Source organism: Microtus ochrogaster, chromosome 4 (genome assembly GCF_000317375.1).
Source record: "Microtus ochrogaster isolate Prairie Vole_2 chromosome 4, MicOch1.0, whole genome shotgun sequence".
NCBI classification, from domain to species: Eukaryota; Metazoa; Chordata; class Mammalia; order Rodentia; family Cricetidae; genus Microtus; species Microtus ochrogaster.
Genome location: NC_022011.1, coordinates 85,430,773 through 85,457,768, shown reverse-complemented (window position 1 = coordinate 85,457,768; position 26,996 = coordinate 85,430,773). Strand labels below are relative to the sequence as shown.

At 45.9% G+C, this 26,996-nt stretch overlaps 1 protein-coding gene across 1 annotated transcript in view; it reads left to right on the top strand.

The window, feature by feature from the left end:
- The window catches only part of Pde11a (phosphodiesterase 11A), a 273,329-nt gene that overhangs the window by 207,565 nt on the left and 38,768 nt on the right, over positions 1-26,996 (top strand). The window contains exons 13-16 of the mRNA XM_005346609.2: positions 2,322-2,431; positions 11,078-11,168; positions 14,169-14,269; positions 26,862-26,939. Coding sequence (XP_005346666.1) covers positions 2,322-2,431; positions 11,078-11,168; positions 14,169-14,269; positions 26,862-26,939 — 380 coding nt within the window. The remainder of the gene's footprint in view (positions 1-2,321; positions 2,432-11,077; positions 11,169-14,168; positions 14,270-26,861; positions 26,940-26,996) is intronic.

Genomic DNA, 26,996 nt, shown 5'->3' with positions numbered 1-26,996 from the left:
GAGGAGGAGGAGGAGGAGGAGAAGGAGAAGAAGAAGAAGAAGAAGAAGAAGAAGAAGAAGAAGAAGAAGAAGAAGAAGAAGAAGAAGAAGAAGAAATTCTTTCCAAAAGCAGCTTTACAAATTAGACAATAAAGTATAAAGTAGTTAGTTAGTCTTTGAGAATTCTGAGAGAAATTACTTCCCCTCCCCCCAGAACTGTTAGGCAAACCAACAGTGAGTGTGAAAATAGAATAAGGTCCTCCCGTCCCCATCCCAGCCATGCAGAACCTAGAGCAACTGGCTCCCCAAGAAATGGACACCCTTCTTTATGAAGACTGACAGATGTGTTCCTGCAAAATGAGGCAGAAATCGAGAAAAGGCAGAGGATACAAGCAAAAGATGTCATCCCCAGAATGGGAAAGCAGAAGCCCAAGAGGGGACAAGCCAGACCCGACTGCCTCCAGGACACAAAGGATCGTGCGAGAAGGGTGAGAGGTTTGCTTCTCTTCAAAATTACTTCATAGACATTTAATAAAGTCATGGAGGATATGAAAAGGCACAGCTGTTCCAAAGAGATCTGAACTCCAGGAAATGAAAGGATTGAAGAAAAGAATCTTCATGTATTCTGCGGCCTGGCGGTGGGAAGTTAGTATTTAGAGGGTGATCATGAGGAAAGCTCTGAGCATGGGTTACGTTGGGAGTGGAGAGGAAATGTGGGGACCATCACCGCTACACCATCAATGTTTTAAGGCACACTTGGGATGGGATGTGGGTGTGCTCCCCTTTGCCCTGCTTTAGCTGTGAGTCCTTAGGCACAGCGTGGAGCCCTTCTGTGACTCAATTTCCCCATCTGTAACAGAACAATCATAGCTATTGCCTCATAAGACTGGTAAAAAAAATATTAAGTAGGTTAAGCAGTCGAAAACTCCTAGGGGAATTTATAGTAACATAGGAAAGACTGTGTAGGTATTTGGTGAGTGATCAAGTACTAAACCGTATGGACATTGTGTGGCAATATGGTAAAAATGTCAGCAATTTAGCTAAACAAATGAATTTGGCTACCTTTAGGAATCAGGAAATATGAACAACGAGAGTTTTGGCTTTAGGTTTCTGAGCGTGGTTTTAGAAAACGATTACAGGCAATAAAATAAACAAAAACTAATATCCAACAAGTTTTAAAATGAAGGGTGTGCCAAGCTTTGGCAAGGACTACTTCACGCTCCCCCCCCCAGTTTATTCCCGGTTCCATTTGCTGCCTAAGTGATGTCATACGTGCTTCCAAATCTCGCCGAGGAACCAAGGCTGTTTGGAGAAATAAAATTGTCAATACAGCAATCCATCACTCAGTTACGTCTGTATTAAAACCAAAACCAATTAAAAGAACAAGGTTTTCATTGCCCTAAAAGTCTTACAGGTATTAGCCGGTGATCCGAGATTAGTGGTGGAGAAACATACCTTGAACATACCAGCAGGCTCCCCTCCTCCCATCTTCTGGTAAAGAATTTAATAAGTAATGGAAGCGGAGACTTCCACCGCGAGGGGGAGGGGCCGGCAAGGCCACGGATGGAGAGGACACACAGCTCTTTCTCCCAAAGGTGCATTTCCTCCTCCAGACTAATGAGAGGGCCAGCTGGACCCAGAGAGCCAGTGTGGTTCTCGTGCCCGTAATGATATCCAACTGCGCCCAGGAGGAATTACGCCCCAGCCACGTACTTCACACAGCTACTGGGATCAGAAACAAAGGCCTCAAAATCGTGTACTCTTCCCGTGAAGCTAGTCTAGTGGTTGCCTAGTCTGCTGCCAAATCTCAGTTTCTAGGATTTACCCGTATGCATTTCAGTCTGTCTGCCAGATCAGTATGGGTTCCGGGATTTGTAAGATAATTCTAGACCATCATCATGCAGCAATTTGAGTACTTCTCCTCCATTTGCTATAAGGAAGGTTTTATTTGTGTTTGCTGATTCTCATTTGAGGAGCATCCGGGGTCCGGAGCTTTTCGGTTTTGAAGGTCCCTTCATATCCCCCTATTTCCAAATACAACACTCATCATACTGTGTGCAGTGGGAAAACACACTTCACTCTGGGCCTTCCCCAAACCTCCTCTCTATAGAAGGAAAGAAAGCAGACTGATCTCTGTCCCAGTGCGACAGCAAGCGAATCCCTCACTGTGGGGACCTCAGGCTAAGCAAGTGACCACTCAACACACTGCCATCTAAAAGGGTGACAGTTAATCATTTGCTAAAATGGTGTGGGCCTGAAACCAGCCGATTGCTGCTCAGCTGACTGAGTTTCCCCAGTCCCCAGCCCCCAGCACTGACTTGCCATTGTCCCCTTCTTCCCAGACTGCTGGGTTTCAAGAGATTCTGACAGAGGTGGAAATTTTGGCGGTGATTGTGGGATGCCTGTGTCATGACCTCGACCACAGGGGAACCAACAACGCCTTCCAAGCTAAGTAAGTGTTCTAATTGTTGTGATTTTAATGCATTTGCCTTTCTGTCCGGAGCCAAAGGTGACGAGCACTAAAGAGTAAAGCATTAATTTCTGGCATCGGAGGCCAAGGCCACGCAGGCTTGGGCATGCATGTCATGGGGCCCATCCATCTTTATAATTCCCTATTCTTCTTTTAATTGCAAATTTGCCCTTCACGTCATGCTTGTTGATTTGGTTTGCCTCTGCTGACCTCTGTCAGAGAGCACAGTTCAGGTTTTCAAAGTCCTATTCTCTTCCTCCCTGCCTGTTTGCCTCCGTGGCGTGACAGGCCACTAGGATCTGCTCCTCTCCGGTCTGATTTTGAGGTGATTGGAATAAAAAGAGGCTCAGGAAGATTAATGAAGCAAAGAGTGTTTGTTCTTCCTATTCCCATAGAAGACACGGAAAACAGACAAAGGACTCACATAAACATAGGGATGGGTAAGCGACTGTCCACCCTGCACCTAAGTCACACACATAGGCCTGTCGGCTCCCAAGTATGTTAACCTGTCAAGAAAGTCACTGCTTGGTGGCTCACATTGTGGCAAGAGCCACAGAACTTAGCGCATGTTAAATTCCAGGTGTCAGGACTCTCGCAGTGAGGTCAAGTCTTAATGTTCTTTGAGCTAGGTATCTGCCTAGGAGATGGTTAAAGGCCCTGGAGACTCGTTTTGGCTGGGAACAGGAGGAACAGCTTCTATAGAGGGGTGGGATTAGCTTTCAGGTGACAGACTTCAAAGTTCTCCAAACAGGTAGACCTCTGCCGGCTGAAATCCTAACAACCCACCGCGTGTTTCAGCTTTCCTCCCCCCAACACCCCCTGAGCCGGACCTTGACGTCTTGATCTGGTCTAGCAAACTGCTTTGATCGTGTGCCCTCCTCTCTCTCCATCTTTCATCTTCTAGCCCAGCACTTCAAGCGCCTCCCGTGGATAGCCAGTATCCAACAGTTCCTTGACCCTCTTAAACCTCTGTGACACCCGGGTCTGCAAAAAAAACCACAGCCTTGGTTCGGTCTACCGATTCAATTTCTAGCTACCCTGCCTAGACTTGTTCAAGCCCTGGGAGAAAATATCACAGTTGTGCGAGCTTGAGACACAGTAGATAGACATCGGTTCAACTCAGCTGCGCTCTCAGGACTCCGTGTCAATCTCTGCGCATGCGTCCCCAGCTCAGCCTGCATGGCTCCCAGCAGTTATGCACCGCCAGTGTTCTCTTTTCCCAAGCTCCACTGCCTCCCCACACCACGCTACGGATCACCTTGCCTCCTACTTCACCGAGAAAATTGAGGCCATCAATCGAGGATGCTCTCAATTTCCTCCCCTGCCACCTACACACTTATCTATCCCACCCCATCCTTCCCCCTTTCCCTCCTATCTCAGTGAAAATGCTGCCTTTCCCACGTCTGAGGCCAATCCCTCCGCCTCTGCTCGGGATCTTTCTCGCCTCGCTCCTCCAGGACCCCTTTCCATCCATCTCCCGCCTCTCTCCTGTTTCTGTGTTTCCCTGTTTGTGGGTACTCTGCATCTAATTAACATGAGTAATCCTGTCCATCTTGAAAATTCCACCTGCACCCCCACTTGTTCTTTTAGTGACGGTTCCGTTTCCTTCTTTCCTTCCCAGGCAAGTTTCTGTGTTGGTTGTCTTCATTGCCTCCAACCCTGCCTGTACACAGGACTTTCGATCTCCTCTCCCTAGGAAAACCCGCCCTCAGTGGCCCCCTTTCGAAGCTGCTGTGCCCTTTTTCACGCCCTCCCTTCTTGGCCCTGTTTTCCATGGGTCATATTTTCTTACTTCCGCTTCTTAAACTTCTCCTCGGTTTTTTTCCACAAAAAAAAATCTTTATCTACCTATGTAGCCTTCCTCCTCAGTTGGCTTCAAGGCCTCTTTCCTCGTGTCCCCCATTCCTCTCCCGCTCTCATGACTATTTGTGCCGAGCCTTCACCCATTCCTTCCTCAGCCCTGGCTGCATTTCTCAGGGCCACGATTCACAATCGCTTGTCTCCAGATCCTCCCGCCAACTGCTGGAGGTCCCAGAGTTCTCTCACTCTCAATCACCCCTTCATCCGCGTTCCTCTTTCTCTGTCTCTGTCCCCAGGAATGTGCAGGTTACTCAGCAGTCTCCATGGCATCTCAGCAAGGCCAGCCCCTCCCATCCGTTCATCCGTTCATCCCATACAGAAGAGCTGTGCTCTCAGACTGGCTCATTCTTTCTGGTGTCTAGTGTGCTGTTTCTACTCCAGAGAACGCCCTTCGGCTCCTTTCCCCAGAGTGCCTCTGAACCCAGCACTTCCAGGGTTCCACCCCATGCACACCCCCCTCATCTCTGTTCCGTGCATTCAGAATACCCTGGAAAAGTCTTTCCAAAGTATCCACCGGCCTCCATTGTAATTGCTAACTTTCAGATGTACCACTCTTCTTCTTTAAGAACGGGGACCCAGCAGTGCCAGGTACGTAACAGACACACAGGAAATGTTTGCTGAATTAATGAATGGTGACTGGTGGGTTGTATTTTAATATACCTCCTCTATGGAGTTTCTTGATCTTCTAATCAATGTAGTCTTTTACAGATGCGGATGGTTAAACATAAGTGAAACCTATTAATGTTTATACCACATGCTTCTTTTGACAGTGTCTTATTTAAATTGAATGTCTTATTTTCCTAAGCTTCCTCTTCCCCATGCCAATGTAGACTGTCAGTTTATGCCCCCCAAGGCCCCTCTTCCCAGACCCTTATCGTAGTACCAATGATGCAGAAAGAAGAGCCAACCGGTTAGAATTGTGTGTGTAAACCAGGAGTGAAGCCCCTGTGTGTTCTTTTGAAGAGTGACATGCACAGTGGCACGATGTCCCAGAATGCCATGACCCTCCCCAGCCAGTCTGTGCACCACACTGAACGGAGAAGCTCTTCTCCACATCGGCCCCTCGGCAGATTAGACTGAGAGCCTACCCCTAACCAGAGCCCGACCAGTAAGACCTCACTGCGTACGCCCATGACGTTGTAGCAGTTAGCTATAGAGAGCTGAGCTGCAGCTCCCTGTAGACTCGGGACTGCTGTCGGGAGAAGCTGTGATACCAAGTGGATGAGAGAAGCAAGAAGGCCAGAAAGGAGTGGAGGAGGAAGATAACAGGCAGAGAGAAGTCAAAAGGAGAATGCAGATGTAGAGAAAGTGAAAAAAAATCAGGCATCACACCAATCTCTCCCCATTGCTTTTCCTACTTCTGGGGCACTCCGCCGCTCAATCAAGACCTTTCCTGATGAAGCTCGTCGTTCTTCATTTTTGTTTCTTGTAAAAAACCAGTCCCCAAGACAAGGAAAAGGATCATTTGTCTTTTCACTCTGCCAAGCCCTTGCCCTATCTTCTGTAGATAGTTTTGTCTCCGTTTTACAGCTTGTCCAAATTCATCCACCAAAATGTAGTATGACAGCAATCGGAGTGAGATCTCTGATTCCCAAACCATTCTTTAACTGCTGCACCAATGCAGTCAAAGACTTTGGGACATCTGTCTTGGGCTACTGACGTTGGGCTTTCAGCTTGTTAGCTATCTTGCCGGATAAGCTTTAGAAAACTAAAATATATTCTGACATCCAGCAACTCAAAATGTAGAGCATGTAGAACCGAACTGAATCTCTGCATTCAGTGTCTTAAACTTGCAAAAATGGCAATGAACACACTGAAGTCTCAGGTCCTGGGCTGAACGACTTTCACTGATATTGGGTAAGTAATAAGTTGCTGACACCGAACTGCTTTGTGCCCTCCAGCTCCACTATCAACTCTCTGTACTCTAAGATGGTACGGACCATTTTCTCAGACCAAGTCAGCTTGCATCCAGCTCCCCAGCTCGTAGATGCCCATCAGCACTTCCACTACCCCGGGAGGTCACGTTTGGATTTACACCACCTATGGCTAGCTCGGCCTCAGTGAAGATTCCATTTGACAGTGGATGTCAGAGCGACTTTTAACACAGCTGTTTAGTGAGTAGAGTAAAATTTCCCCAGTGAGGGTACCGTTGTTTGAAATCCCTAAGAAGAAGCCTGTAACCTTCATTCTTCAATGAAGGAGTGTTTTTTTGTGTTCAAGGCCTTGCACAAAGCATTCTGGGAAAAGTAGGAACTGCAGCAGACAATCCCTTTCCTTAAACTCTGCATGCTTGAATTCCAGCTGTTCAGATGATTTGGTAACAGAGCTTACATGGTATGGTCGTTATGTGGCAAAGCATAGGCTACCTTTTTTGTCATCTGTAGGCAATTAAAACACAAACAGGAGACTTTTAGCAAGGGACAAATTATTATATAAAATACAAAATACCTCTACAATAAAAAAGCGTGACTTTAGAGCACCATTTGATTTATGCCCTTAGACTTTCTGATAAGTGAGCCTTTGCATTTTCATATTTTATCCTTAATTTTTAAGTATTGGAGAGCGTGCAGTGAATGATCAATAGGGAGAGAGGCCACCAATACCACCGCGCACTGAAATTGCTCTCCTCTCTTCTCTCCAGGGACAGCATGGCCCACTCATCCCCCTCTCTATTACAGCTGCCCCCGATGATTAAATATCAGTACGGCACAGCTTTGTAGTATATTCTCCTAGGAGATTCCTTCCATTCATTTCTAGCATAATCTCTTACACTCATTTCTTGGGAATGAAAACCCATCTTGTCGCTTTCGGCCAGGTCCCAGAAGTGAAATACTGGGGCACATTAATCTGCCCTGACAGCCTAATCCCATTCCTCACCACCTCCCAGCAATTCCCAGCTTCCTAATTACCTTTCATAGTTTGCCTGTTTAAAGTTTCCTCGAAGCCCCGGCTTCAGGCCGCTGCTAGCTCTTTTTCTCAAAGAATATGCATATCCAGGCTGTGGGAAGGGCACACTTTGGTGTGCATGGACTTTGGGTGTCTGCACAAAGCAATGAATGTCTGCAACAGAACTGCCCCTTTTACAGTTCCGTACATTTCTGTTCTGTGTAGCGAGAGTCTAAAAGTCAAAGGCGTCAGTATTTGGACTGAAGCAATAACGCACACCAGGAATTTTCACATTTATGAGTTACCATGTTTCCTCCCCAAGCACTCTACATATGCACACGGATGCATATAAATATACATGATCATATTTCTGCAGCTACTGGGTATGTGCCCAAAGCCAGTCATGATGGATATATTTACCATAGACAATCAAAATGAGATGCAGCATTAAAGTCAGTCTTATATGACTGATGGAAGGTTTCTTCATTTAAAAAGCGGGAGTATGTATCCATGCAGTGTTTTACATGAAAGACATGAGCTCTTCAGAAATGGCTTTATGAGCAGTTAAGGGTGCATAAGGTGCATATTGTGCCCCTCCCTGTAGAACCTTAGTGCTTGTGTTTACATATCAACGCCTACCATAAGAAGTTTGAGCTTTTAAAGCCGGCATTTCTCTGAGTTATTTGACATTTTTACTTCAGCTTGTCATATCTTTTGGCATTTCAAGTTAGTAATAGTCTATAGAATGTTTCTTGAGAAAGTTTATCCCGACAGATGGGTTTATCTTCTGCCACTATATTTATTTTCTGTTTTGTGTAAAGTGGTGTTTGCTCAGGGTGTTCCTAGGATATCCACAGTATGTGAGATAAGAACATAAGAACACAGCAGAGTTCCTGGTGTGCCTTGGCCAGGAAAGAAGGCACCGTGAGGTTTAGAAGTCTTAGAAGTATTGGTAGGAACCACACACAATAGTACAAGTCGGGGGTCCTTGTGGAACAGTATTTCTTCAGTGACTTTCCTGAGGTTAGTACTGGCTCCATTCTCTGGATGCACACTAAAATGGTTCCTTACCTACAAGAAGAAGCTGAGTATTCTGGTACAGGACTGGACAGAGAAAGCATTCTACAGAAATCTGGTAGAGTGTATGCTTCCTGAAGGTAGGCTCCACAGATTACATGTTTGTATTTCACGTTTCCGGGGCCTGACAAGATAACACTCATCAGGGCTTGTTGTCTACATTAGAGATACATTTTCATGCTCATGTGAATGAATGAATGAATGAATGAATGAATGAATTTATTTCAGCATCTTCCTGCTCTGAAGCCACATTAGTATGGTTCAGTTTCAAAGTTTACACATTTTTTGTATCGAATGAATGTAAGACGGGATTACAGAAAGGCACAAATAGAGAATCTAATAATAAGACCCTGAGCACCCTGCTGGAGCAGTTCTGAAGCCCAGTGAGCGGTGGAGGAAGGGCAGAGGAGAGCAAGCCTCAGTGAGCCTCCTGTGGCGTCCTCCGCCCGAGGAAGGCACTAGCATCTTATCCATCCTGAATGAAGGAAACACTAAGTGACTTGTAAGCATCTATAGCTCACCTCTCATGCGATGAAAACCAACTGGATAAAGAGAGCTTAGACGTCCCTCCTCTTCCCAGCCACTCTGTCCCCAGGACTCATACCCAGGAGTGAAGAGTCCAGGAACAAGCCGGTTTACAGGAATGAAGGAGGGGCTGGGAGCCTGGGATTAACTGCTAGGCTAGCAGACTTCTAAATTGTGTTTTGGAAGCTCCTTTCATCGGCAGCCAACAGCCTTGTCAGAATAGAGGATCAAGTATCAGAAATGTGGGTTAAGCGTTTTATTCTCCCACTGCAGTGAGCAGCTTACAAATTGAGATTCAAACTCAGGCCTGATGCTACCTGGCTCTGTGACCTTAGAAAACCTGGGAGCTTCTCTGAGCCTCTGTTTCTTTTGATTTAAAGTGAGAAAATAATACCTTTTTTGTAGTTGTTACCACAACTTGGTGGGGTTATACATCAAGGGGCAGTGTGACTCTCAGTGCGTGGTAGGCACTCACGGATAGTGGCTGTTATTAGCAGTAATGTAATCATTATAAAATATATTACACACATTTTTAAATATATGACATATATTTAAAATAAATATAATATGCTACATATAAAATATAAATAAATACAAGTATAAATTACATATATTATAAAATATGCTGACACTGATATTACCGTCAGCCTCCTAGTTCAGCCATACCCTCTCCACACAGCACCACGAATGAGTTACTTTTAAGCACCTACTCCATGTCAGGCACACAGAAGCTGAGCATCCAAGTCCAAGCCACGCTGTGTGTTTTTGCCACGGAAACGCCTTCTATGTGATGACAAAGGACAGCCGACCTTAAATGTTAACCCATCAGTGAGACTAGCCTGACCTCTGCCCACTCACTAGATGATGTAGCGGACTTAGGCAGGACTTAAGGAGAGATAACACATACCCGACTAGAATCTAGTTCCCTCCTTCATCATCCTCTTCATCACAAGCTCTCTTCCACCTGACCTTCCTGCTGCTCAGGATGCAGTAGCGCTAAGCCTCCCCGAGAATCACGGGTCCTCTGCACCCCAGAACTGACAGTGACCTCAGGTTGTCAGGAGCCAGGCAGCCTGGGATGGAAATCCTTCTTGTGTACGGATGCTGGTGCCCCCTTCATTCTCTCACTGGCAGGATCAGCTCCAAGATGGCAATCCCTGTCATTTGCAAGTTAAAGCCAAACTCTCCTCAGGAGCTCCCTGCAGTAAGCCAGCAAAGAACACGGGGACCTGAATGGGTCCTCAGCAGAGTCCTAGAACGGCTGTTTGATTCCTTGGGTCTCTCCTGGCCCCTAACATGCTCAAACTCCAACTCCTAAGAAACAGCTGAGGTGAACTGTTGGAAATCCTTTAAATGCCTCACTGGACTGGCCTTGTTGAGGGCTGGACTGTCCTACATATGTGAAATTTACGGGTAACTCAAAGGAACCCCCACCCCAGGTATCAGTGAACACTGTGTTCATTTAAAATGGAAATGTCCATGTGCGTTTTAATTATCTATTAATAATTAATATAGACTCCTATCTACTTCCTACCTGGCACTAGGACAGGCACCTTCAAGCATTCCATTGTCCCCTCATAAACAACAGAAGATGCGGACAGTGCTGGCATGATTTAAGAGACAAAGAAACTGAGCCTTAAAGTCAAGTAATAGCCTAAGGCTAGTTACGGAAGGAAGAGCTGTGACTTCAGATCCAAGGAGCTCTCTAGTCTTCTATGCTAAGATGTGCCTTGTGGCTGAATTGACACTAACAGAAGGTTGTTAAAAACACATGCAGAGTAGATAACAAAGAGTGTGGAATATTCTCCAAGTCTTCTTGTGGATCAGGCATGTCTGATAGGAGAAAGTTCCTGTATATATTTAGATCTATAAGGTTTAGTTCATGAAGCCTTACATGGATCACAGAGGCAGAGTTATACACACACAGACACATATACACATACACATACATACACACACACACATATGCACACACACACACACACACACACACACACATATACACACAGCCCTTCGTATCTGTACTGCCGCTGCCTGTTCTACTTTTTCTCAGAATCACATCTTCTCCCTCGTCAGTCTGTAAACTGCTTGAAGACAAGGATTGTGGCCTGTGAACTATTTATCATCCACGGCATCCAGCCTAACACGTAAAAAGGTCTTGAATAGTTTGCTTAAGAGACAAACGAAGTCCACAGCAATTACGGAGAAAGCATTTGCTCACGGTCCACCACCAAAAGCGGTTAAGATGAGGGGTCCTGCCTACTTGGTCTTCTCTTTCAGGAGTGACTCCGCGCTGGCCCAGCTCTACGGGACATCGGCCACCTTAGAGCATCACCATTTTAACCACGCTGTGATGATCCTTCAGAGTGAGGTGAGGCCTGCTCCGCTTCTATCCTTGACAGAAGGCCAACTGCATGGTCCGCGCTCCCTGATGTGCTACAGTGCAGAGAAGTGGGAGCCCATGTTTACATTAAACTCAGACCCCGGTGCCTTGCGTGAACCTATCCCATGCCAAAGACCTTGTTCCAGGTCTTCCCAAGCTGCTTGGAGGTTTTGCAGGTTTTGCAGGTGCAGGATCACTTACGGGGTACCAGGTGGAGGTTGCTTATTGCCAGAGCATCATCATCTTGTCTTTCTTGAAGGATGCAGTCTTGGTTTATGACAGAGTGATCCAACTTTCCATTCTGTGGAACCCAACACCATGCAAAGAGATGGTAAAAACAGGAAGAGCCAAGCTTTGATAGTGAAACTGAGATGCTTATAAAAGACAAAAGAACTGAATTTTTTGGTAGGACTGCATTTGAAAGCGAGAAATGGCTACTAACCCCAAGGCCGGGGCTAAAGCCATATGCCTTATTTTGCTTTCTGCAGCAACGCGGGACTCAAAAGGCATTGGAGTGTCGACTTATCTCTCTCTGCAGAGAAAAACAGAAACCCACTGACTGACTCTGGCTGCAGCAGCTGAGTTTTTAACTTGCCAGGAAAAATCTGTTTAATTTTATGAAGGCATACAGACCTTTTTTTTTTGGCCAGGAAGGGATTGTCTGTCCCCTGTTATTTTTCAGCTCTCTGGCTATGCCATTAATTATTATTATTATAGTCATTAAAGCCCTGTTTCACTGGAATGGCATCATTAAATATGGAGAGTTTTTTTTTCTCCTCTAGACTATCTTAAGGAAACCTGTCTTTTGTAATATCACCAAAGCCTTCAGCCTCATAACAGAGACCCACCACTCCAGAGCCTGAATGTGGGCTAGGCAGGGCAGCCTGCCAGAGGCGCTGTGTTTTCATTTAGGATAAAGCTCCTAAGTAAGGGCCTTGGGAACTGGTGGAGCCAACTTCCTGTCGTCTGTGGCTCTGGAATATGAAAGCCACGTGTGAGCTGAGAGCTGGGAGGAGGCAGGGGTGGCAGGTGCTTTTGTTTAGCTTGTCTTTTCCCTGGTTGGAAAATGTGATGAGTCCCTACCTCTGACTCCAGAGAGCCACCTTCGTAGTGATGGGGATCATAAACAGCCTGGCGCCCTTAGGTCCGGGTCTTCTCACCGGGACACATTGGTCAGCCTCTGCTCCAGTTTCTTCCCAGTGACAATGACCAGTGAACACAGAAGTGGACAATGAGTCTCAGGCCCCACGTCCACTCCATTCTGCCACCAGGGAGGCATGTCATGCCTATACCATGTTCTTATTTACACAGACATGCAGAGCTTAGAGGTCTTGAAGAAGCTAGCCTCAAGCCTTCCTTTCTCTACCCCTGGATTTCTCATCCTGCCCTTCTTGCTGGTTCCCTACACCTAGGGCTGTTTCCCTAAGACCTAGTCTCTCACAGTATTTGTGAGAGACTCATTTCCACTTAAGGGTCAAACCCTGAGGTGCTCTTCAAGGTTAATTTGCATATTCAATGATGCCCTGGGACAAACTAACTTTTATAAGTGAAAGCTGATTTGGCTGGCTTTGTATTCCCCAAGAACAGCACTATTTACCCTTAAAAGCAGTAAAAGGGAGTCACAGAAAACCAGCACAAATTCAGGTGAGTGCCCCTGTCTGAAGGCAAGCTTCTACTCAGCCTTGCTTTTCCCAAGTGAAGGTGCTGAATCCAGGTGACCATTTTTCCAAACATTGTAAACTGCTTTTTCCCAGGCTCCAGAATGTTTGCTTGTAACTGTCCCATGAGGGGATGCCTGTACAAAATCCTGGTCCAGCCTTTCTCGAATTCTTTGTCCTCCTAATCGCTGAATTAAAGGCCTAGAAGAGTTCATTTAAACTGACTATTAATATTGGACTTGGTCCCAGGTGAAGCCAACACCCTGTAGTCAGGAGGGGAGGGTTCGCCTGAAGAAATAAATCAGCTCAGCGAAGCAAATTATTACCTGACACTTGATTCAGATAAAATTGCTAATTGATATTCTGGTCCCCTGGATAAATTAATTTACCTCTCATGGAAAATAGTTTCTTCTTGAGAAGTCACTTGCCCCTTTCCTTCCCCACCAACCTTTGGCTCTCAGTTCTAGGTTCAAAGTGATCCAGTTCCCGGGTCCCATGCTTATGAGTTCATAGTTCATGCTAAGAAAAACAGACAAAAGGAAATCCTGATTCGGCAAGCGTGTGGAGTAAATGATGGTCACATTGCTGAAGGGTTTCCCACCTTGCTAACAGCAAGTGAGTCCTCTAGAAGGAACAAGAATGTTCTCTGGTAGCATGGAGGTGAAGTTGTATTGCAGTTTTTGTTTGGTAGAAGGCATCGTTAGAGCCCCTTGCACCCAGATAATGGCTTCTCCATTCTAGCTGTTCAGAACTTAATCCAGCACAGGCGTTATCAAAGCAGCCTGACAGCTCAGTGTGGGGTTCCTCACTTCAGCAGGGAGCCAGGTCTTTGAGTGGCATCCCCTGGTCACTGAAGGTTGTTTACCTAGGTCCTAGCCTCTTCTAGTAAAGGTATTAAAAGTGAATAGTGTCCCAGGCAGTCATGACTGTCCAAAATGTCTCTATTTGCTCCCTACGCTTCCATTGTCTAAACCTCCCCCACTGAGACACCATAGTCTAATGGCTTTTGCTCTTTCTCAAAGTCACTTGTCGCCACAGCAAGGGTTTCTAGATTGCCAGCTAAATCTTTCCAGGTAAAAGCAGTATTTCTTTGGGGATCAGAAAGATTCCCCAGCGTTTATCTCACTTCCCCACTCCACTCTGTACTTCTATATCCATCTAATACAAAGATAGAAATGAAAATGAATTTATATATATAAAAAAAGCAAAAACCTTTACCAAACTTTAAATTTTGTTCACGTTCTGATCATCTTTAGAACATAGGTAAACCCTGCAGTCATCAGCTCCAGGTGGAATGGTGTGTTTGTGACTTTCTGCCTTCTCGTTGCAGGGTCACAACATCTTCGCTAATTTGTCCTCCAAGGAATACAGTGACCTCATGCAGCTTCTGAAGCAGTCGATACTAGCCACCGACCTCACGCTGTACTTTGAGTAGGTATTGGAACTTGGTCTATCTGACAGATGGATACTAACACTCCATCTTTAATTAACGTCTGGGTCCATACTGAATGTTGCATCAAATTATTCCAGCTTTGCTATCTGTCCTTCCCTTAGCTAAACTCAGCTCATTGGGACAGTTTCTGCACTCTAAAAATAATTCAGGATGCTAGTGACCAATCTGAAGTCTTCCTTATGCTGATGAGCCTTCTTTGGATCTCATGACTCTGAAGCCAAGTGCTACCGGGGATATTTCATATGCTGCCTACAACAGCTATTTCCGATATTATTTGTTTCTGTAATGGTGCTGACGGTGATGATGAACTATGTTCACGGGTGGAAACGTGATTAGACACTTAAGCCTGTGTTCCTTGCCCTTCTCCCTGGTTTGTACTTTGAACAGCAGTCTGTCCCCTGTTCTGCCAGTGGTCACCAAAGGCTGTGGTCTTTTCTAGCTTTCCTGACGTAAAAAGCTTACTGATGTCTTGTGCCAGTTCCTACTCTTCGCTTCCCCAACACCCAGGTGTATTTCTCCTTTTCCAGATCTGCTGTAAATTTCCAGTCCTCCCCCTTTGAGTTCTGTAACTCATGCTCTGTTCTCTCTACTGAGATTGTCTTCCTGACCTCTCGTCTCTATTACCCTGATGTAGGTTAGCTGCAGGGAGGGGTCTGAAATGCTTCGTTCTAACTCCCAGCATTGTGGACACTTATCCCTGCCTTCCAGCCATTAAGGAAACCTTAAACTTAGCCTGACAGGCAAAATCCTTCCTCATTGCCCCCTCTCTATTTTCCATTCTTTTTTTTAAAAAAAAGTTTATTATTTAATTATATGTATATATGGGGGGTTCATGAAAGTAAGTGTTGTGCCCCTGGAGACCAGAAGCGTAGCTGTGGGTCACTAGATATAGGTGCTGGAAACCTAACTCTGGTCTTCTGCATGAACAACAGTCTTAACCACTGAGCCATTTCTCTGACCCCACTTTTCCCTTGCACTATTATCTTTCAGTTCTCCCCTATAGCACCTGTCTGCCTTGACCATACCTGACTACATATTATCCTTTGAAACAATGCCATGTCCCTTATACCACAATCACAGCATATCATGGTTCCTACGTAGAATCCCATCCCCACACCTGCTCCACCCTCTGTCTGAACTGACTCATCCTTTTGAGTCTTACTGGACCTTGACACCTCATCAGTTATAATTAGGTTCAGTGGTAGGAAATAGAAACCCCAAAGCAGCAGTTCTCCGCTGCATACAAGAAGCACAGAGACCCACCCACTGAGACAGTGGGGCTGATCTATTGGGAGCTCACCAAGGCCAGCTGGACTGGGACTGAAAAAGCATGGGATAAAACCGGACTCTCTGAACATGGCTAACAATGAGGGCTGATGAGAAGCCAAGGACAATGGCATGGGGTTTTGACCCTACTTCATGTTCTGGCTTTGTGGGAGCCTAGCCAGTTTGGATGTTCACCTTCCTAGATATGGACGGAGGGGGGAGGACCTTGGACTTTCCACAGGGCAGGGAACCCTGACTGCTCTTTGGACTGGAGAGGGAGGGGGAGAGGAGTGGGGGGAGGGGGAGAAGAGTGGGAGGAGGGGGAGGGAAATGGGAGGCTGGGAGGAGGGGGAAACTTTTTTTTTCTTTTTCTCAATAAAAAATTAAAAAAAAAAGAAAGAAAGAAAAAGAAGAAGCACAGAGACCCACAACCTGCTGCTGGTGTGGTGGCCAATGAAGTCCTCATGGACCAGGTCTCTTCTCTCTTCCTATGATGTCAGTTTCTACCTGTTAGTCAGGGACAATTGCTCAAGTCCCAGTGCGGCTGCTCACCTTCACCTTCAGGTCAACAAGAAGATGGGATAAAGGAGGAGGCCAGCGGTAGCTCAGGCCGTCTTCCAAGGCGCTCTGGAAGCTGCCACTTACTACTTCCGCCTATATTTCACTAGTCAGAATTCGATTTCGTGGCTACATCTAGCATCGGAGAGTGTAGGGAAGGAAGACCTTAGTATCTAGTGACAGTGGAGAGGGCAAGAAGGGATACTAGTGCAGACAATGGGCCGTCCACGCCTCAGGCATTTATTACTGGATTATTGCACAGGACAGTGGATGGAGTAAAGGCTGTGAGTATTAGTGGTGGGATTTATATTTCCTTCTGACGTCTCCATTAAGTAAGGTGACATGAAAGTTCACTCTCCCTCCTCCTTGGGATTCTCATGATATGTCATGTCTCTAAAGGGTTAAATAGAAAAGGAGAGGGCACACCACAACTGACAAGAGTAGCCTGTGGAGGTGGCTGAGTGAGGTGGTCGATGACCCAGCTGGGTAGCCATAAGAGGCAGGGCTCTCAGAGGAGGAGAGCACTGAAGAGCGGCCACTCAGCAGCGCTTTGGTGAAGCTTCACGCCCAAAGCGCCATGAAAGGTGGACGAGGCACTCAAATCTTTTCTTTTTTTTTTTTTTTTTTTGCTTTACATTTTTTTCATTTTGTAAACCAACCCCAGTTCTCCCTCCCTTCTTCTCCTGCCTCCCCTGCCTCCCCTCACCCCAACCCCATCCATTCTTCAGAGGTGGTAAGGCCACCCATGGGGAATCAACAAAGACTGGAATATGCAGCTGAGGCAGGACCAAGACCCTCTCTGCTGCATCAAGGCTGAGCAAGGTATCCCTCCATAGGGAATGGGCTCCAAAAAGCCAGTTCATGCACCCAGGATAAGTCCTGGTCCGACTGCCAGAGGCCCTCCCAACAGATCAAGCCATGTAACTGTCACCACATTCAGGGCCCAGTTCAGTCCCATGCAGCTTCCCCAGCTCTCAGTCCAGAGGCCATGAGCTCCCACTAGCTCGGGTCAGCTGTCTCTGTGGTTTCCCCATCATGGTCTTGATCTCCCTTGCTCTTACGAACCCTCCTCCCTCTCCTCAGCTGAACTCCAGGAGCTCAGCCCAGTGCCTGGCTGGAGGCACTCAAATCTTAGACAAGGAGATTGCCCGCTACTCAGTTTACAGAGCACTGAGAAGCCTTCCCCCACTGGGAGCCAGCTTGTGTGTCTCTCCAGGAAAAGCCCAAGAAATGAAAATGGGGGTTCTGCCCTGTGGAGGACAAGCAGGTCTCAAACAGAGGGGTTCAATGAGATAAATCAAGACTCTGGATTTTCTCAAATGAAAGCCCAGAACCCAATAACTCTAAAGTTTTTAGGGGGTCTATAAACCACATGCCAAAGCTGTCAGCTTCAAAGTCATAATAAACAACTGGTGTGTGTGTGTGTGCGTTTAACCCATTAAATTTTGGAAATACACTTAGATGGGATTTTTTTTAATCAAAAACTCAATTTAACCAGACTTTCTTTTATAGTGAACCAACTTCCCTCCCTCCCCCCCCCCTCTGTCTCCTTAATTAGTCTTTTAATTCCTGACTGGGACACACAAACAGTTAACCAAAGATCAGAGAGGCTTTATTACCTCTAATGAAAAGCAGACACCAAAACAGAAAAGAAAAAGAAAAAGCACCACAGAGAAAACCCAGTTGTTCATCCATTAAACAATAATAGGCTGCTTTAAGGAATAGCAGGAGGAGGCATGACTAAGAAAGCGCTTGAAAATGGAAGCGTGATGGTTACAAGAAAAAACGAAAGCTTCGGGAGGATCAGTCAAAAGACTAAGGGCAACAAGGCTCACCTGTCTCGCAGGCCCTTTGGAGCTCTTAGGTTTGCTAACCATAGACCTGTTCTCCATCTCACAAATACAGAGGTTTCCATAAAGGACCGGCGAGATGGTCAGCAGGTAGAAAATGTAGGGGAGACTGCAGTTTCCTTTCTGCCCTCCCAGATCCGAATAATCACACAGAAGCCATATTAGTCACAGCACTGTTCGACCAATGACTCGGGCATATTTCTATTAATCTGTGTATGGCCAGGAGGCTGTGGCTTACAGGGAAGGTCCTTCTTCTTCCGCAGCTACAGTTACATGCTGTCTCCCAGATGCCACCCACTCTCTCTCTCTATCTCTGTTCGCATTTCCCACCTGGCTTTACTCTGCTAAGCCACTGGCCCGAACAGCTTTATTCATCAACCAATAAAAGCAACATATATACAGAAGGACATTCCACGCCAAGAAAATAGTGACTACTCTAACTGACTACCTGGGTTTGATCTCCAGAATCTGCACGCTAAAAGAGAGAACAACTTCTTCAGGTTGTCCTCCGACCTCCACGCATGGACCATGGCAAATGTATGTACACACACTCATGCACGCACGCACACGCACACACAATAAATGTAAAAGAAATTTTAAAGAATCTTATATATTGTGCTGTCCACCTTGTTTTGGAGATAGGGTTTCTTAATGGCTTGAACTTACCAAGTAAGCTAGACTGGCAGGCCAGCAAGTCCCAGGAGCCCCTCTCTCTTTAGCTTCAGGACTGCAAGTGAGCCTCACCACACCTAGCTTCATAGCATGGGGCCTGGGACCTGAACTCAGGTTCCCATGTTTATGTGATGCATACTTAATTATCTCCCCAGCCCAAAAATACTGATATTGTTAAAATAAAAAATGTATATTTTAGAAGCCCCAGGCTCTGTTGCTAGCTAGCTATGTGTCATCAACATGATACTTCCCTCTGAGATGCCTTCCTTCGTGTATAGAGTGGCACTAACGTACTGTGCATATATTAAACATCTTATGAGTGGTGACGACGGCCTCATTGCTTTACAATCTACTTATCCCACATGTTCCGTGGCCCTCAGGATACCTCACTATCATGGCCTCCCATCTTTTTCTAGACTGATAGTCCTGGATTAGGATTTATGAGAAATCCATGGCACAAGGTTTTTTGGTTTGGAGGTTTGTTTTTTGTAGTTGTTTTGTTTTATTTTATTTTTTTCCTGTCTGGCACTTGCAAGATCTTGTGTTAATTTTTTTCAAAATAGAAGCATTTTCTAAACCAAGTTTCCAAGTAACTCTTAAAGGGACAAAGAGGGGGCAGCCACCTTCAGCTCCATTTATCAAGCTGTGTCCGGGATGTGAGGAATCCTGAGTGCTGCGGGGACGCCGACAGGGAAGTTGGTTGGGAGTCCTTTGCTCATTACTCTGCTCTTATCTTGACGTTGCAGCCCCAGCTAATGTTCGCCGACTCCCACAGAAGTGCCTTGCTCCTCCTGCCAGCATGATTGTCTGTGAGGTTCTGAATAGCTCATTCTCTAATCTAGAGCTCCAGGGGACTGATCCGCACGCTGGTCTGAAGTTGTGTTAAAGTGTGGCCGTATTTCCCGTCCAAACGATCCCTCCAGTTAATGAGGAAGAAAGAGCTTACAATATACACCGCTATCCAGGTGCTTGTATTTCACCAGTATACAGTCAGAGAACTGGAAGGCGCGTGGGGAATGCCACCATCCACTTCGTCCCCTCTCTTTTGCAGATCAGGCACTCTTGGTTAAACGATATTGCTTGGGTCACAAAAGGAATTATTGGCAAAATCTGAACCCATACTCCCTGTTTCAGGGTGTTTCCCACAGCCACCACATTCTCTCTCTAACAGATGAGTCAAGAAAGAGTTCCATCTGAACTGTTAGCACATGACCCAACTTAGGGAATGTCAGTTACCTCAACCAATTAACTGACTTGGGCCCCCTAAGCTCTTTCCCAAAATGCAGTTGGAGGAAAAGGCCTGCATTCATGTAGTTTAATTTTGAAAATAACACCGTAGATGACAGTGGGGTGAAGAGCTGGGTCCAGGAATCGCCTGTGAGGGTGTGTCCCTTACTGGCCATGACAACGGTCAGCCGGGCTGGAACCTAAAGGGATCACCTGAAACATCTCATAGGTTGTATCTCCAAATTGGCCTCCAGCCTCCATCCTCATGAGCCTAAATTTGCCCCAAACCTCAAAAACTCCTGTGCATTTCTAAGCTGTACGTCCTCGGGGCCTGGAAATTCCCACAACTGCCTTCAGTCCCACACAAGAGAAGTCCACGTATGCCAGGACATAGGAATCCCTGCACAGGGCAGCAATGACAGAAGTTATAGTATTGGTTGCCCTAGCAACAGCTAGAGAATGGTAGGGCCAAGAGGATACAAGGGGCCCCTCTGACTGATTCTAGAGGTCTAGTTACCATTTGTTCTTCTGCCCTGACCGCTGGAATCAGACTTCATGGTTGACGCGGGTGTGGTGTCACAGACCCGTGATCCCAGCACTTAGGAGGCTGGAGTAAAGTGAACTTGAAGCCAGCTGGGCTACATAGAAAAATAAAGTAAAAATAAAAAAAAGTTATGGCAGGATTGATCAAACTATAAAGGAAGCCACTCCAGAAATGGTCAAATGGACAGGAAGTAGATTCCACCTTTGGAGAAGGCTTCGCAGCTCATCCTTAGGAGCAAGAATCCCTGTCATGATCCAGAAAGGGAAACACAAGAGATACGTAGAATTGTATAGACACCCAAGCAACCACAAGACTCGTGATTTTATTTCCAACGGCTTTGGGAATCCTCGTACCTGAATGCCACAAGCAGCACAGGAAAGGACCCGTGGGGCTACGGCACAAGAACAAACAGGTGAAAGCCTCGCTGTGGACAGCTAGCTTCTCACCCACTCTCATTATTCAGTCTGACTTTTCATCTCACGAAAACTCGGCTCTTGCTGATCGGTGTTTCGGTAATTGACTTCCTGTGCCTGGTTCTGAGTCCTCCGTCGAATGATACTTCTCTAATTAAATAATCTTTTCTCCAGCACAAGCAGAAATTAGATCTGCGTCAGGAGCCAGCCTCATGTCACTTTCACCTTTCTCCGCCTTGGTTTTCTCGTCAGAAATAGGAGTTGAGGCGTTTTACCCAGGCCCATTTGCCAGGGGCCCAGTGTGACAGTCAACGGAGATTACCTATAGGAAAGAGCTCTGGTAATTTAACACACTTTATAAAAAAGAAATCATTCAGCCAGAAACTTCATAAAACACGCGCCATAAAAGATGACACTGGCACGGGCAGAGAGAGGGAGAGAGCTGCAGTCGCAAATGTTAAAACTCCAGAGATGTCACTGATGCCCCGCGGTATCTGTGCTGTTTCCAGCCTGCAAAGAGGAGCTATTGCCTCTCCAGCAATTAGTGATGAAAACAGCAGTGATACGTCCCCGGTTCTCACAGAGGAGCTAGGCACACACATGACCTGTTTGACTCTAGAAGCAGTCAGAAGAGACAGGTAGTCTTCTGAAAGATAAAGTGTGTTGTTAGGTTTTTATTTCGTGTATGTGTCTGTCTGAGTGTGTGTGTGCGTGCACGCAGGTGCATCTGTGTGTGTCTGTGTGCGCGAGCGTGTGTGTGTGTGTGTGTGTGTGTGTGTGTGTGTGTGTGTGTGTGTCTGCAAGGAGGGCAGAGAACAACTTGGTGTGGTCCGTTCTCTCCTTCCACGCTGTGGGTCTGAGAAATCAAACTCAGATGATCAGGCGTGCCCTCAGCTGCCTTTACTTCCTGAACCCATTAGATACAGATAATCTTGTTAACGTCATTGTAGGCATGGGGAAGCTGAGGACCGGAGAGCATCAGTAAATTGGACAAGTTGGATTCCAGACTGATTTAATCCTCCTGCCATTCTCTCTGTCGTTATTTGATTCGTAGTTTAAGAGTAATGAAGGGAAACTATGGCCCAGTCCTTGGAACACGTAGGCACCAGTGACAGTAGTAGCTCTGGCCTACATATGCTTAGGTTTCAAACACAGGTGCCGCCCGGTACTGCTCTACCACCCAGAGCAACTCTATGTCCAGTTAGCAAAATAATAGTAGTAGGTTCTCCTCTAGAGGATTAGACCTCACTAGCCTTAGGTCCTGGGCCGAGTTCACACTACCAGGCGTGAGCTTCCTGCTGTGCAGCAGGCCTTAAATCCAAACAAAGGGTCACTGGTTAATTCCATAACATCCGTACCACTCTGGCGTCAGTGGGTGCACTTGTCCAGGTTGGTCGTTATTGTAGCTCACAGAGCTGATGACTTCCCCCCCCCCCTCAGCAGACCATACAGCACCTTCTGTCACCGTGGAAGCTATGCACCTTTCTGGAGCCCTTAAACTCGACATACTGCCCAGCATAATGAGTTCCCCAAATATCAACATTTGACTTTGGTTTCCCATATTAAGCTATAGGCAGAGAGTCTTCTCTCCATCTGACAGACTTTCTGTGGCCATGCCACCCTAAATGCACCCAGTCTCGCCCGACAGGGGTGCCTAGGCTTACAGAGAATAATTACCTAGAGCTCCTCACATAGGCTCTGACAGATCTCCGTGACAAATAGTTAAATAATTGCCTCAGACTATTATTTAAACTGGAAATTACTAAACAGTTCAGATTTTATGCAGCCACTCAGGTGCCCAGTGCCTCTTTAGATTGGTTCTATAAATTAATCAGATGACTCTTCGGTCTGAAAATTGCCACCTCCTCTTGTGTCCTACCAACACCCTTCATCAGCAAGTATGGGGACTGTCCAAGCGGATGGTTTCTGTGCCATTGTCCTTACAAATGGAGGCGGTTAGGAGCATGTCTCAAAAGCATCCGGTGACAGTCGTATGGACTGAATGATTCTGGATTGTTTAGAAGAATAGTTTAACCTTCCTTTGAAAAATTGCAGCAATATCAAGATAAATTATTAAAATATACGGTAGGATTTCAACAAATATTGCTACTGCTATTCAGACAGAAATATTCACTCATTAATCATGCAGTGAGTGTTTATTAAGACCCCACTGTGTTCTGTGCTTTTCAGCTCCCACAGTTGCCTGTATTCAGCCAGCCACAGGACAGGAAAGAAGAAACTGATGAACAATATGATGTTAGTGATCAGTGGCGCTTAACCCACCGCGGTCTCTCAAACATTCTTGTATTTTGACAGAGCCTGAGGAGTTATTCCACGAGAACACTTCCAGCGTTAGGGCAGAAGGCCTGCGGTAGGTGGACAGGCAAAGATTTTAGGAGTTCCTGATAGATTTCAAACTGCCAATAGACAGCTCACAGACTTATCCCCCTTCCAACGATAGGATGATGAGATAAAAATTGGAAAGTCCCATGCTGTCCTTATGCCAGGGTTGTGCTACATAGAGAATATGTAAGCAGGAAGAGTGTGGCTCTTCCCCGTAGGGGTCCAGACCCCCATGCAGTGACTGCAGCAAGCCCCGCCATTGCATTTCTTTTTTTTTAGACAGGGTTTCTCTGTGGCTTTGGAGCCTGTCCTGGAACTAGCTTTGTAGACCAGGCTGGTCTCGAACTCACAGAGATCCGCCGTTGCATTTCTTTGTCCTGTGATTGTGATTTGGTCGAACTGCTGGGCTCTTGTGTTATCTCATCTTCCGACTTTTCGACATTTAGAGTAATTACAGCCCTTTGACTTGCTGTGGTATGCCAATTTACTCATAGTATTGACAACTCTGCAGTATCAAACATGTGATGTCATCTGGGATCTTACAGGGCCCAATGCTGCTAGTTTAAACCAAAGAGAAAATTCACTTAAAAATTAAACATACTCAGGTGCAGTTGTGCACACCTGTGACCTCAGAGGGCTAGGGCAGGGCAATCTCAGGTCTGAGGCCAGTGTGGAAGGTGTATTGAGATCCCTGACACAAAATGTCAGTAGAGCAGAATAAAAGCCTAATAAAAGCATACCTGATTATAAATGAGATTTTCCAGTAAGTTGCTTTTCACTAGCTAGGGCGCTTGGCATCATCCCTGAGTGCCAAGGTTCCCAACGATCTGCCTGAGAAGTTAATGACATATTCCCCCGTGACAAAGAAGTCTGGTCCAAGGGTAGTATATAGTTTTGTGGGTTTTTAAATATTCATTTTAACAGTCTCTTGTTCCTGGAAGTGTTCCTCTCTCAAATCATTCCCTACGTGCCACGGACTGTGCCATCTATATGCACAGATACCTATAGATGCTGAAAGAGCCAGCTACGGGGGGGATTAGACTCATCCCCCAAATACACAGGGAATTTCCCATGCTGCTTTGTTAGCGTTGTCACAGAGAGAGAGGGGGCAGAAACACAGCACCTGCAGCTGTGAACCACCTGATGTAGGACAGCCGCAGCCCCCTTTGGAGCCCCCCTTCTCCATCCTGTTGGTTAGAAGTTTCTGCCAGGATTGGTACTGTCTAGACCCAGCATCCTATGATCTCATCATCTTCCGTGAAGCTTGGCAGCTGAGACTGAGCATAAACTCACAACACCAAGGGCTACCTGGTCCCAACAGACTGGCCTTAAGACTGTGGGGAAGATAACTTCACTTTCCTTCATCTTGAATTTCCTCAAATGAAAAGTGAGAGAATTAGAGCAGATTTCTCTCAAATGTTTAAAACCATTCTCATGTTCTCTGGTGGTGTATTTGTGGTACTGAAAACCAAGCCAAGGGTCTCCAACCCAGGGCCTGGTGCTACTAGACACAGACCTCGACTTCTCAAGTTTAACTTGCAAAGATTATCATCTGCAGGAATATTTTCTTTTATCTTTGGAGGTGATAGCCAAAGTTTAGGAGGGCAGAGGAAATGCAGTCTGTCAAGAAATAGTTCCACTTTGGCCGTGGAGAAACATTGAATTAATTTGCTACATTTTTTATGTCCTATGAAAAGATCTCTCAACTCCCTCTTCATCCACCATCCTTTGGGATAGGAAATGTTGCCTTTCTTCCCAACATGATGGACGCTAGCTCTGTTCGTGTCATTTTAATCCCATGACTGAGTTCTGTTTCGGTGATTCTAAGACTTTCTCACTGGAAGCTCTAACTATTAAACGTTTTATCATTGGAGAATTTGTTCAGGTGATGCTACTCAGTTGCACGTGGGAGACCTGGGGCTGTTGGCATTTACATACTTAAGTGGGCGTGGTGGGAACAGACCGCACAGCGTGCTGTGAAGACTTGTAAGAGTCGGTTTTCTCCTTCCGCGAAGTAGGGTGGGGGCTCCAAACCAGTTTGCCGGGCTGGGCAGCAAGTTTTCATTAACTGCTGAGCCATCCTGCTGGCCAGAGATGGGCGCTTTTGAAAGAGGGTCTGAAAGGTAGTGGGAGGGCTAGAGGAAGAATTGAAGGGAACTGGGGGGAATTTTTCTCAAATCGCATTCTATGATTGTATGAAATTCTCAAACAATAAAGAATAAAAGGGGATTTTCTTGCAGTGATGTAGCCAACTCCACAACACACCTCCACTCTGTATCAAAGATGGCACATCCCTTCCACAGAACTTTTCCCCCACGGTGCTGGACACAGAACCCAGAACTTGCGCATGTTAGGCCACTCCCAACAGTGAACTACCTCCCAAGCCCTTTTCTTCTTGGCATTTTTTAAGAAAAGTTCCCTATAAGTTGCCCAGGGTGACCTTGAACTTGCTATGTAACCTAGGGAGGCCTTGAACACACAATCCTTCTGCTTCAGCCTCCCGTGTGGCTGGGTTGAAAGGCCTAGGACACCAGGTCCGGCTTACTGTGCTCTTCCTTCATACAACGTCCTGTGCTCTTTAGTTTGTACCAGTTAGAGTCCAGGCTAGAATATCTGATCGGCCTTTTCTAGAGTAAATCTTACACTGTTTTTAAAGCTCTAAAGGGGGCCATGGAGCGACATCAAGACACCTGTGGGCTGAGATTTGAAAAGATACTTGTCCCAGTCTTTAAAGTACTCTCATTAGTAAATGCCAAGAGGGTGAAAACTTGGGGACTGATTCTTAGAATGCTCGTGATGTCCACACTCAGTTCTCTCTCTTTGTCGTAACAAAAATGACAGGTTGAAAAAAAAAAAAAAAAAAAAAAATGACAGGTTGTGTAAGGTTTCAAAACAAGGAATGAATTTCCCTATATTCATAACTTTAAGATATACCTCCTTTGTCCTTCCCATACATCGGGAGACGTATAGGCGTAGGCATGGTATGTGTGGTGTCTGTGTGTGTGTCTGTGTGTGTGTAAAACACTTATTACACACACATTGTGCTACTTGCTTATACACGCCAGCTGTCTCATTTAATCCCCCCAGTAAGTCTGTGAGTTAGCAACCGAAATACCCAAATTGTCCCTTGGGAAATGGAGGCTCTAAAGACTTTAGTAACTCCCTGCAGGCAAGTACAGCAAGTAGACAAATGAGCTACAGTTTAGACATGGCTACTGCTTGACCCTCTACCCTATGAGCTTTAACACCGAGGTGGCGAAATTGTTATTCTTCTGAGCTGGAAAACAAATCTTCATCTTGAATTTACTGCCAGGGAGTTTATCTTGTCTTGAGTGTCCCGTGTGGGGTGATGAGAGAACCCTCTGAAGTCTCCTGCTTTTTGTCTGTCCTTGCCTGCCTCCTCTGACTTCCAGTGTCACAGCGGCTTCACAACACACTGTCTGCACTGTGTTCTTGTTTCATGGATCTATACTGTCCTTTGTTGTAAGTACATTTAGGAATGATTGCAGCTTCCTCTTGATGTCTCAACATTTTTAAGTGATTTATTTTGATAGTTCTTTAGCCTTGTGATTTCAAATATTGAGTTACTGAGTTCAGGTGGTCTTATATTTTCCCCACAAATGTGTTTATGTCACTCCACAGACTGGGAAATTTCATTCCGGGGTTTCTCCCCTTCTTTCATTTGATTTCCCTGCAGGAGGAGAACTGAGTTCTTTGAGCTTGTCAGCAAAGGAGACTACAATTGGAACATCAAAAGCCACCGTGATGTGTTTCGGTAAGAAAAAGCACGCATTTGGGTACACTTTGCATTATTGGACATTTTCGCCACGCT